General features: G+C 43.9%; 1 protein-coding gene across 1 annotated transcript in view; it reads left to right on the top strand.

Moving 5' to 3' along the window:
* Nucleotides 1–1,212: 1,212 nt before the first annotated feature.
* The window catches only part of GDA (guanine deaminase), a 111,958-nt gene continuing 99,948 nt past the window's right edge, over nucleotides 1,213–13,222 (top strand). The window contains exon 1 of the mRNA XM_007969494.3: nucleotides 1,213–1,718. Within this exon, the coding sequence (XP_007967685.1) occupies nucleotides 1,596–1,718 (123 nt within the window). The 5' untranslated portion in view covers nucleotides 1,213–1,595. The remainder of the gene's footprint in view (nucleotides 1,719–13,222) is intronic.

Genomic DNA, 13,222 nt, shown 5'->3' with positions numbered 1-13,222 from the left:
GAGGGTTTTCCTGAATGGCCTGACTTTCAGTGCTAAAACCAGGAAAGTACCTGGTAAACCCAGATGAGTTGGTCACCCTAGACATTGGTTATGAGGAAGCTGAAGGAACTGAGAAGGGAATGAATCATTTTTGTAAGCCGGTTCTGTGTCATAAAAGCAGCAATTCAGAGAAAAACTGGTCACACACTACAATGAAACCCTCACCCTTTATGCAGGTGTTGAAATAGTTATTTGTCTCAGGCTATGGCTCTGCTCACAGAAAAACCATCCATTATTCAATAAACATGTATGGAACACTGGCATTGTTCTAGGCATAAGACATGTCCCCTGCTCCTGTGGTGCTTCTGTTACTGCTGTGTGTGTGTGTGTGTGTGTGTGTGTGTGTGCGCGCACTGGGGAGATGGAAACAGGAGTAAACTAAAAAACACAAAATAAATAAGGATGGATACAATAAATGCAATGGCAGAAACAAGATGGATTAGTGGAGTAGAAACTGCTGGGAGTCCGGTGCCACTAGCTTGGTGGTCAGGAAAGGTGACTCCAAAGAGCCTGACATTCGAGACAAATCAGTGGTGAGAAGAGCCGCCAAGTGAAGAGCCACAAGAGGCATTACGGGCAGAAGGAAGAGCACGTTAGAGGGCCCTGAATGGAAGCCAGCTGGGCTTCGTGGAGAACTTAGTGAAGGACCCTGTGGTCATTGTTTAGGGTGGGAACGCTGACCCTAGTTATGACCCAGTCCAAGCTCCATTTTCACAAGAGGGGATGATAAGGACACCGAGTCCCACGTGTCTTGTCCACAGTCTCTTGATTCCCAATTCAGCACCCGAGCCCACACTACAATTGCTGCCTATTTGACTTAAGAACTTAATTTTCTCCCCTTGTACAACTGGAAGTAAATAAAAGAGATTCATTTTACACGAGAAAATTGGTATTGGAATTGTTTGCGGACAAATACAAGAACCAAAAACATTAGCCTCAAGGTGAAGAGAGGAACCTTGGGGTCCACAATGACACCAAATTCCCCAGAGAGGTTTTGTAAGACATGCTTCCAGAACCTTCCAGGTGAGGACCAATACGAATTCTGCAGTCCACAGAAACTGAAAATGAAACTGGTCATAAGGTAGGCAGCCCCAGCTGACCTTTCACCTGTCCCTGAACTAATGCAAGTTCAGGACCTGAGTGCTACAGGTTGAAGAAGTAAGTGATCCTAAGAGTTGAAGGGTCAGAGGAGCCAGGCTGACACAACTCACAGAAGGTGGAGGAAGCTGATCTTGTGAGCTTCAGCTGTGGTTGATCTTGATAACTCAAAGAGTTAACACATCCAAAACTAACGCAAGGGTGGGGAGAAAGACCACACCCCACGGGAGCGCGGAGCCAACTCGCGGAAGAAAAATCCTATTGGCATTGAGGAGGTAGGGAGCCAGCCCCTGGGCGCGGCCTGCAGGGTACCGGCAACCGCCCGGGAAAGCGGGGGCAGGACAAGGCCGGAGCCGGTGTCCGCCAGGCAGCCGCCCGCAGCTGCAGAGAGCCCCGCTGCGCCTCCTCCGCGTGCGCCCTCCTTGCCCCGCAGACCCGCGCTGCGCTCCGCCGCTGACATGTGTGCCGCCCAGATGCCGCCCCTGGCTCACATCTTCCGAGGGACGTTCGTCCACTCCACCTGGACCTGCCCCATGGAGGTGCTGCGGGATCACCTCCTCGGCGTGAGCGACAGCGGCAAAGTAAGCAGGCGCGGGTTCGAGCGCACTCCGACGGGCGGGAGGACAGGTGCAAGGAACCCGGCGCGGTGCTCCGCGTAGCCCGGGGTTCGCTCGGTGCGCAGGGAGCGCCGCGGCTCCGGAGTTGAACTTGAGTCTTTGGCTCTTGGGCAACGCAGAGAGAACCCTGGCGCTAGGCTCGTGGGCTGGCTGGGGAGTTCCCAGAAGCCGGGAGCAGTGCGTGCTAACGCCACAACTGGCTCGACAGCAGTCCGGGCTGCGGGAGAGCCGGGAGCAAGGATATCACACCCCGCTCCCCCGCCCCCCGTTCCAATCCTAAAATACCGACAATAATCTTCAATCTTGCTTCAGTCATCTTTGTTTTCAACACCTAGCACTGTGCCTGGCACAGGAGGCTCTCCATAAATGTGGTTGAATTTATTGTGAAAGAAATAAGAGGAGGGATCATTTGATCGATGTTGTTTAGCGTGTCCAGAACATAGAACAAATAGAACTGATTTCATTCACCCTATCATTCAACAGAGATAATATACTAACGATGCAGGCTCCACAACTTGTAATACTAGACGGGATAGTCCGAAATAAATGATTCATCCATCTCTTTTCCTTTCTGTCTCTCTCTTATACACACACGCGTACACACACACACAAACACACACACACTCCATAGCCATTTGCATCAAAGCAATCAGTTCCATTTTAACGTTCAAAATGTCTTCTTTGAATGTATCTTTTACACTTCCTTTTCCAAAATCAGGATTTCTACAAATGACACAGGTAACTTGATGTCTAATATTTACTGTTCCATACACACATATAGTGACTATATTAGCCATGGCCTGGCAAGTTTGATAAGTGAAGCCATTCCATTTTTAGAAGAAAAAATGATAAAATAAATATGGAGATGGGATTTTTTGAGCTGTTTTCCAACTACCAGTTTGGTTAGCAAAAGTACACATACTTGTGATTTGTCAAGTTGAAGATACTATTCTTGACTAAGATGCCACTGAGTCGGTGACAGTTTTGAATCGTGACTCTTACATTTGGGGGTAACTAAACACTGTTTTCTCATAGTGCTTTAAAAAATACTCTTTCTATGTATGTTCAGGGAGCCTGCTGTTGTGTTTCCAAGGTGATAAAACTCAGAGTTCTCCCAAATGGGGAGATTCTGGTAAACCCTGAGACTGATGAACCCATGCTTGGGGACTTGGTCCTCAAGTTTCAGGGAACTCAGGTTTGGGGCAAGTCCCAAGAAGCAAAAGAACGGATATTGCTAAACTGGTGTAAGATTAGAGGTGTTAGTTTAATCACAAGAAGCTGTTCAACTCTTAGGTTTCTTTTTTAAAAGTTAATTTCCCACATCCAGAATTTTAATTGGTAGGGTAGCAGGCGACTGGCTTTACCAATGGAGAGGAATAAGAAAAAGAAGTAATTTATCTAAAAAATACCTTTTGTGTTGCTTGTACGGAAGAAGAATAAAAGAGTTTCCTGGCCGGGCGCGGTGGCTCATGCGTGTAATCCCAGCACTTTGGGAGGCCGAGGAGGGTGGATCACAAGGTCAGGAGATCGGGACCATCCTGGCTAACACAGTGAAACCCCGTCTCTATGAAAAAATGTAAAAAATTAGCCGAGCGTAGTGGCCGCCTGTAGTCCCAGCTACTCGGGAGGCTGAGGCAGGAGAATGGCGTGAACCCGGGAGGCGGAGCTTGCAGTGAGCCGAGATGGTGCCACTGCACTCCAGCCTGGGTGACAGAGCAAGACTCCGTCTCAAAAAAAAAAAAAAAAAAAAAAAAAAAAAGAGTTTCCTGAACATGCAATTAGTAGTTGAGTGAGGGAGTCTATTCCTAACTAAATATCATACTGAAGTTATAAATTTAGAAAACATGCCCTTCCCCCATGAGACAAACTTACTTAGGAATTGAATACAAAGGTGAATTAGTCACTGGCTGGAGTGTATGATATAGAGCTCCTGAACCAGTGGATTGCTAACTGTTGCTCTCCTCTCCTTCTAGGTGCAAGGCAGTTGATGCCTGGCTGTGTTTAAAGAGAGGGCATGCCATACATGTTTCAAAACTTGACATCCCCCATTTTGAAATGGAGAATGTCTTGTTTTTAGAGTTTAGAGAGGGCATGCCATACATGTTTCAAAACTTGACATCCTCCATTTCGAAATGGAGGATGTCTTGTTTTTAGAGTTTAGAGAGAGCATGCCATACATGTTTCAAAACTTGACATCCTCCATTTCGAAATGGAGGATGTCTTGTTTTTAGAGTTGCTGGGATAAATATGTTATTTATTTAAACATTTCAAGGTTCAAAAAAGAAAATATCCCTTTGGAATAAAGAAATATGTTGAATTATTATGATCTGTAATTTTTTTTTTCTTTTTTTTGAGACGGAGTCTCATTCTGTTGCCCAGGCTGGAGTGCAGTGGCATGATCTGGGCTCACTGCAAGCTCCATCTCCTGGGTTCATGCCATTATCCTGCCTCAGCCTCCTGAGTAGCTGAGGCAACAGGCACCTGCCACCATGCCCGGCTAATTTTTTGTATTTTTATTAGAGACAGGGTTTCACCATATTAGGATGGTCTTGATATCCTGACCTTGTGATCCACCCACCTCGGCCTCCCAAAGTGCTGGGATTGCAGGCGTGAGCCACTGCACCGGCCAATGATCTGTAAGTTTTTACTCCTAAATTTTTAGGAGCTCAAACCTTGCAATGAATCAGAAATATCTAGGGGTGCTTGATAATATGCTGATTTCTGGGCATCATCCTCAGAGACTCTGAATCTACAGACCTGGAGTAAGCCCCAGAAAGTGGCATTCCAACAAGCATCCCAGGAGATTCAGATGCAGGTAGCGGGTAGATTACATTTTGAATAACTGTAGCACATAGTTTGTGTGATGGAACAAGTTGTGTGAAGTATCAGGAGCTTATTTCTCCATTGCAAGCTCAGATCTGGGGTAGCATCTCAGCAACAGGGCACACGGCTTACTCTGTCCTTCTGGTCTTCCTTTTAGACTTTATTCCTTATTTTGTATAACTTCATTTAGGCCCAGAGAATGCTAATGACTAACTGCTCTTAATACATTAAATTAAAGCTCATTCAAAACAGGTTAATTAAAAGAAATTAGCCAACTTTTTGATATAAAGCAAAATACAGAGTTAGACTTTCTGCTCAAGTAGCATGTAGCTTTTAAGAATATAGACTCTAACATGTTTAATTCATTTGCAAATATTTAATCTTGAGATATTGCATGCTCAAATATTACTAAGTTGCCTGATTCTTCCCACACACATCAGGGTCGGGTTGACAGTAAAGATGCATAAAGATGCCTTGGGCGTTTTAATGCACACTTACCCAGAAACAAGTGAGGAAGAGATTAATTTTGGGGTTGTGCCCTGGGGTGGCAGGAGCAAGTCCAATGGAAAAATAGAGACTTGGGTTCAGGTCAGAGTCTCTACCACTTACCTGTGCTGAGACCATAGGTGAGACCTAACCTGACTGAGCCTCCATCTCCTCATTTGTAGAGTCAGATTTCCTTTTGCTATGTATTACATGAGATAATGTATGAAAATGCCTGGCACTTAGTGGATACTTAACATGTACCATGTTCATTCTATTCCCTTTGCCTCCTAGCAAATCCTTAACCTCTTGCTCACTGTGACATTTTTGCATGTTTTCACAGGGTGGTGGTAGAGAAGGAAGCCATGGCCTGTGATGAACTGTATGGGGTAGTCACAGAACCTTAGATTTTTCTTCTCACTGCTTGTGTCATTGACCCTCTGGGACCCAAAGATGCACCCGGGAAGAAAGATCAAGAAGCATTTAGTGCTAATTCACTAGTATGGTATCTTTAGTATCTCTTTTAGACTTGACAGTGCCATTATTCCCATTAACAGATGAGGAAGTTGAGACTTGAGGTCATGCATTCAGATATGGTGGTGGTGTAGCTGGATTTTGAATTAGTATGGGCCAAAGGCCATGCTCTCTTTATTATAGCTGTTTGCTTCTCTAGGGCACAGTCCCAGACCTCAACATATCTGCACTTTGGCAAGGGAGCTAAGACTTGTAGCTGTAATAAAAGTGGACTCATTCCTGAGCCAAACACTGGGCTTATTGCTGGAGATAAATTGATGAGCAAAGTATGCAAATACTGCCCTGCCCTCTTGAGGTTGATAATCTAGTAATAAATTAACAGCATCTTCCACGACCTATCAGAACTTGAACTTGTTAGGGGAAGCTTTCCCTAGTGAGAAGTGACATTGAAATTGTGATGTGAACAATGAGAAGTTAAGTAGGTATATTAGTCAATTTTCATGCTGCTGACAAAAACATACCTGAGACTGCGAAGAAAAAGAGGTTTAATTGGACTTACAGTTCCACATGACTAGGGAGCCTCAGAATCATGGTGGGAGGTGAAAGGCATTTCTTACATGGTGGCAAGAGAAAATGAGCAAGATGAAAAAGCGGAAACTCCTGATAAACCCATCAGATTTTGTGAGACTTATTCACTACCACGAGAACAGTATGGGGGAAACTGCCTGCATGATTCAAGTTATCTCCCACTGGGTTCATCCCATGACACGTGGGAATTATAATTCAAGATGAGATTTGGATGGAGGCACATCCAAACCATATCAGTAGGTAAGGTGGACAGGATTTGAAGTAAAGAAGAGCCTTCTAGATTGGGAGAACTGCCTGTGCAAAGGCCCTGGAGTAAGAAGGAATGAAACAGTCAAGGTAGTTAGAGTCCAAAGGTTGAGGAGAAGGCTAACACAGGGTAAGGCAGGACAGGTAGGCAGGGCTACGTTATGGAGGGAATCGGGGATGGTGGAATTGTGTCATGATTATATTTTGTGGTTTATAAAGGTCATTGTAACTTCAGGATAAATGCATTGAAAAGAAGTTGAGTGCAGACAAAGAGGTCAGATAGGAGCCTGTTGCAGTATTTAGGTAAAATAGAATGTGGTTTAGATGAGAGAGGCGGTGTAGTTATCAATTGAGATATGAACTCCTAACAGTACCACTATCACTTACTACCTATGTGAATTTGATCAAGTTCCTTATCATTTGTATCTCCAAATTTCTTTATGCATAAAGTAATTATTATGGTCTACCTGATAGGGTTGTTGAAAGGATAAAATGGATTAATAAGTGTAAAATACATAGAATAATGCCTGGCATGTAGTACATGTCCATTAGACTTAAGCAGTTATTGTCAGCAATGAAGATGGAGAGAGGTGGACAGAATCAGTAGCTATTTAGATCAAGTTGACTGGATTTGATGATAGCTTCCATATGTAAGGTTGGAAGGCAAGTGCATCAAGAGTGGTTGCAAAATGTCTGTAAATGTTTGTAAATAGTACAGTGGGGCACAGGTTGACCAGTGATAGGAAAAGCTTCCTGAAGGAAGTGGTAGTTGAATTGGACCTGTTAGGATTGGAACATGCAAAAGAGGATTATATAGCCCTAGTGAAAAGAGTGAGCCAATGATCTTCAGTTCTGAAGACTGCTGGGAGGAGAAAGAGTTCTTTCTCACCTGAGACTACTTTACAGAAGTTCTCTCAGGCTGAATCACAAATCCTAGTTACTGTGTATCATCCTTTCCTCCACCTTCCTGCCAAGCTCAGCAACTCAAAATATGCTGTTGGTCCTGAGAAAGGAAATTGGGCTAAGCCCTCCCTTCTGAGGCTGCTGAATAGGAGCTTGGCTTTCATCAGAAAGGTGGTTTCACTCCCAATTATCACAAGATCATCTTGCAAATTCCCATTTTCTAGAAGGCTGATTGCTTGTTCAAAGTGCTCATGGCAAACACTGTTGGCTACCCACTCAGCAGTCATGACCTCTTTTTCGTTATTAACACCTGAATTTGATCAGCCCATAATAGACTCAGCCTGTGGATCCATCATGGTGTAAGCCAGTCATGGTAATCCTATCTCCATTTACCAGATACTTATTCTTCCAGCTTCCTAGTAGCTGAGGGTGGCTAATGGTAACATTCTGACATACAGGAAGTTTGCTCAGAAGCTTCTAGGATGTGAAGGAAGAGAAGCCCTGCCTTTTTTGGATACTCTCATATGAAGAGAAGATACTTGGAACTGCTGCTGCCACCATGTGAGACTGTGAAGAAAAGGTTAAGGGGATTTTAGAGACAGCAGCCTGTTCTCTAACATCACTGAACGGTTGAACTACCCCTGGAACTGTCTACCAGCAGACCTTTTTTTTTTTTTTTTTTTTTTTTTTAGATGGAGTTTCGCTCTTGTTGCCTCGGCTGGGGAGTGCAGTGGCATGATCTTAGCTCACTGCAACATCCGCCTCCTGGGTTCAAGCGATTCTCCTGCCTCAGCCTCCTGAGTAGCTGGAATTACAGGCACCCACCCACATGCCCGGCTAATTTTTTGTATTTTTAGTAGAGATGGGGTTTCACCATGTTGGGCAGGCTGGTCTTGAACTCCTGACCTCTGGAGATCCACCTGCCTTGGCCTCCCAAAGTGTGGGGATTACAGGCGTGAGTCACCGTACCCAGCCCAGACTTCTTTTGTGAGATATGAAATGTCTTTATTGTCCAGATCTCTGTTAGTTGGGTACTGTTCATTGCAGCCCAATGCACCTTCATTACTACACTGCTTTTCAATGAAAAATATGTTACACTTTACAGTAATAGCTACCTTCTCCTTCTTCTCTTTATTGCCCTTTCCGGGCACCCATATCAATAGTCAAGCCCAGCCAATTTTCCTCTGGGATATCTGTGTGCATATTCACTTCCATTGCCCCCATCCAGCCCTTTACTGTCTCTGAGCTAAAATATGACAGGAGACACTTAACTGTTTTCTCTCATTCTAATATTTCCCCCACATTAGTGACAATTGTTTTCTTGGACCATGGGTAGTATAATGTATCTCCCTCTTCTGTAGCCATCTATTGCCTCTAAGTTTCAAATGTCCTGGAAGATTTTGTAGACATTACATTATTTGGTCCCAGCCTGTTCTCTAATTCTTTCTGTTACGTCATTTCTCTGTCTGGCAAGTGGGAATAGGATTACCAAGACTGGTTTACACCATGTTGTATCCATGAGCCAAGGGATGTCTATCCATGCAAATTTCTCCCTGTTTTCCAGCACATCATGTCCTTTTTTATGCCTCCACATTGTTGGCACCAATTTCTCTTCCTGGAATAGTCCTCCTTTTTATATCCCTATTTCCATTTTACTTCTCTCAAAATGAAATCTTGCTCTCCCTTTAAGGCCCAGCTCTGATCTTCTCTTTTTCACAAAGGTTTTTTGACCACCATTCCCAAGTTGAAATAAATTGCCCCTTCCTCTGTTCTTCCATAAAATTTTTCATAAATTTCAAATCAGTATTTTACAGGTAGTTAAGAACATGATTTCTAGAGTCCGATTATGTGAACTCAAATCAAAACTCTGCTACTTACTTGGACAAATTTTCTGACATAGCTGAGCCTCAGCATCCTCATTTAAAAATGTGGATTAAGGCTGGGCGCAGTGGCTCAAGCCTGTAATCCCAGCACTTTGGGAGGCCAAGGTGAGCGCATCACGAGGTCAGGAGATCAAGACCATCCTGGCTAACACAGTGAAACCCCGTCTCTACTAAAAATACAAAAAATTAGCTGAGTGTGGTGGCAGGCACCTGTAGTCCCAGCTACTCGGGAGGCTGAGGCAGGAGTAAGGCGTGAACCCGGGAGGCGGAGCTTGCAGTAAGCCAACATCACGCCACTGCACTCCAGCCTGGGCAACAAGAGCGAAACTCTGTCTCAGAAAAAGAAAATGTGGATTAATAGCACCTTGATAGAGTTGTGAGGCAAGTGATAGTATGTTATTATTTTTCTTTCTCTGAAGTAATTATTCCAATTTGCCTTGGATTAAACTTAGTTTTACAGAATGTTCTCACTCACTGAAATGATTTAAAGTTTTTGGAAAAAGAGAGGTGAACTGGAGAAAAGGTAACACTAAGTCATACTGTATTTCAGACACTCTGCCAAATCCCTTACAAATCAACAACCTTGAGACAAGGTAAGGACACCATCACCACCACCACCATCATCATCATCATCATCATCTCTACTTACAAATGAGGACATGGAGGCTCAGAGAGTTATTTGGCTGCAGTCACAGCAAATAAGTGGCAAAGGCAAGACTCAGAGCCATGCCTGTCTGATGTCCAAGGTCTGTGCTCTCCAGGAGTCCCTGCTGTCTTCTGTCATGGAGAGGGCCAAAACTCTATTGTCCTTAAGGCCCCTTCAACATTGTCGTGTTGTTTTAGCACAAAGTAGGTAGTCAGTAAAGTGTGTTGAATGTGATGTGTAATACAAAAACGAGGCAGGCAGATTACGAGCTCAGGAGTTCAAGACCAGCCTGGCCAACATGGTGAAACCCTGTCTCTACTAAAAATACAAAAATTAGCCTGGCATGATGGCGGGTGCCTGTAATCCCAGCTGCTTGGGAGGCTGACAGGGGAGAACTGCTTGAACCCAGGAGGTGGAGATTGTAGTGAGCCGCGATTGTGCCACTGCACTCCAGCCTGGGTGACAGAACGAGACTCCGTCTCCAAAAAAGAAAACAAGAAAAAAAAAATTAGTTTGATAGAACAAACCTTTCTCAGCAAACCCCACCTTAAAACCCAACTGTGTCAATATCAGTTTATTTGTAGCCCATTGATTCATGAATTTACAAAAAAATTGGGCTGGGCGCAGTAGCTCATGCCTGTAATCCCAGCACTTTGGGAGGCCAAGGCGGGCAGATCATGAGGTCAGGAGATGGAGACCATCCTGGCCAACAAGAAACCCCATCTCTACTAAAAATACAAAAAATTAGCCGGATGTGGTGGCGGGCGCCTGTAGTCCCAGCTACTCAGGAGGCTGAGGCAGGAGAATGGTGTGAACCCAGGAGGCGGAGCTTGCAGTGAGCGGAGATTGTGCCACTGCACTCCAGCCTGGGCGACACAGTGAGACTCTGTCTCAAAAAAAAAAAAAATATATATATATATATTCATCACCCCAAAGGGAAACTCGTGGCCCATTAAGCAGTTACTCCTTATTTCCTCTCTTCTCCTCTGCAACAATCACTAATCTGCTTTCTCTATCCACTTGCCTGTTCTGGATGTTTCAGATAGATGGACACATATAATACATGATCTTTTGTGTCTGGCTTTTTAGACTTAGCATAATGTTTTCAAAGCTCATCCATGTTGTGGCATGTGTCACAATTCATTCCTTTTTATGACTGAGTAGTATTCCATTGTGTAGATATACCACATTTTGTTTATCCTTTCATCAATTTATGGACATTTGAGTTGTTTCTGCCCTTGAGCTATTTGTCAGCCGTGCTGCTATAAATATTTCATGCACATGTTTAAAAAACCAGCTGGTTAAAAAAAATCTTTGTATGGCTTCCCATTGCCTAACCCTGTGATAAACCCAGGCTTGGCCCTGCTGACTGTTTGCCCAGCCTTCCATGTTGTTACATTCCTTTGTGTCTTTGTCTATGCTCCTTTTGCACCTTCCATCTGCTGGATGGATACACCTTTCAAGACTCAATTTAGGTGTTACCTCCTCAATGAGATCATTGCTGACATAGCTTCCTGCCTTCCTTCCATAGGCAGAGTACAGTGGTGTGATCTTGGCTCACTGCAATCTCTGCTTCCTGAGTTCAAGCAATTCTCCACCCTCTGCCTCTCAAGTAACTGGGACTACAGGTGTGTGCCACCACACCAAACTAATTTCTTTCTTTCTTTTTTTTTTTGTATTTTAAGTAGAGATAGGATTTCACCATGTTGGTCAGGCCGATCTCAAACTCCTGACCTCAGGTGATCTGCCCGCCTCGGCCTCCCAAAGTACTGGGATTATAGGCGTGAGTCACTGCCCCTGGCCTGTGTCCCACTTTCTACTCAGTGTCTCTTTACACCTCTTACTTGATCTCATGAGTCTCTCCAAACCTGACCTTGAAGGCAGGTTCACGACTTTATCACCTTTGTGTTTACAGCCCTTAACACATGGTAGGCACTCTGATGAATATTTCTTCAATAACCGGTGCTTGGATTTTTTTCACCACAGGATAACCAGGTTATCATCCAAAGAACCAGTTGTTTGAATAAGAACTCTGTTTTTTTCTAATCTAATGCCAATGTATTTGGCTACTGGGAGCTGTAATTAGTTTTATGTCCTGGTGAGTAATTAAGAACCCTAGAAGAGTACATTTTAATTAGAACTCTGAGACCTCATAAAGTTGTCAAAGGCCTTTAACTCTGACTACGTTAAGGACCTGCAATAATGTAGATTATAAAGGCCTGCTTGCTTCTTTTGGTTTTGTATTATGGTTTTATTATGGTTTATTAATTATTTGCTTTTTCATAAGATGGTAATTTACTTGAAATGTTGCCTGTAAATGCCACTTAAAATTTATAGTCCTGGAACATGGTAGACCCTCCATAAGCAATAGCTCTTATTATCCATCGCTTGCCCATCACAGTACTTGACACAGTGCTTTTGCACAAAATCAACATTCAATACATGCTTTTAAATGAAACAATGAATAGAATGGGTATATGCTCTGCACAGAGTAGACAAGAAATAGTTAATCAACATTCTCAGATGGTTGTAGCCAATGTGCTTGAAGGTGCAACACAAGAAGTAACATCGTTGGTGACTTCCACACACTGAGGCAGAGTTTTTCTCCTGAGCTATTTAACTGATAAATTGTTTCCTTTCAGCCTGTGTAGAGTAGTCTCATGTACCCTTTAACCCTTTTTGGAAATGCAAAACACAGAAGCCATTCCGGGTTCCTAGATGAGTGGGGACACTTGTGCCTCCTCACCTTCCTGCAGAGCGCAGACTCAATGGTCTGTGACGCTACTATGCTTGGAGCTCATGAGAGCTGACAATAGCTGAGGGAGAGCAAGGATCTCAAGGTCTTAGGCATAAAATGGTAAGCAAAAGAGATGCGGTTCCTGCCTTATTTGCACTCGGAGTCAATAATTGAATTAGTATGGATCAGTATACAATTTCTAAAAGGAAAACATGCAGAGTGCTCTGGAGATGTAAATCAGAGGACTTGGCTTATTTTGAGGAGATGCTTCAAGAACGTAACCCCAAAGAAGTCATGTTGGAGCTGAGTCTGTAGGTTAAATGGGAATTAACTAGGCACAGAGAGGGAGGACCCAGAGGGGAGGAGGAACCAGGAACCATGTGGCAAAGAATGGAGGAAGAGGAAGTGGTGGAACTAGATGAGGGCAGAGAGAAATAATAGTCATTCCCATTAGCCCAAGAGCAATGGAAAGCCTATGAAGGGTGTTAGAGGAAGATGGGTCAGATTTACATTTAAAAAATATGTTAAAAATAGTTTCAGAGTAAGGAGCAGAATGGAGCAGAGCAAGACTAGCTGCTGGAAGAGATGAGTTAGAAAATGACTGCAGTGGACCACCAAAAGATGGTGCTAGGGATGGAGAGAAACAGGGATACCTGTGAGAGGAGAAGGGGGCAAATCAATGGGA

Source organism: Chlorocebus sabaeus, chromosome 12 (assembly GCF_047675955.1).
Source record: "Chlorocebus sabaeus isolate Y175 chromosome 12, mChlSab1.0.hap1, whole genome shotgun sequence".
NCBI classification, from domain to species: domain Eukaryota; kingdom Metazoa; phylum Chordata; class Mammalia; order Primates; family Cercopithecidae; genus Chlorocebus; species Chlorocebus sabaeus.
The sequence above is the reverse complement of the archived record's forward strand: the minus strand, read 5'-3'. Positions and strand labels throughout refer to the sequence as shown.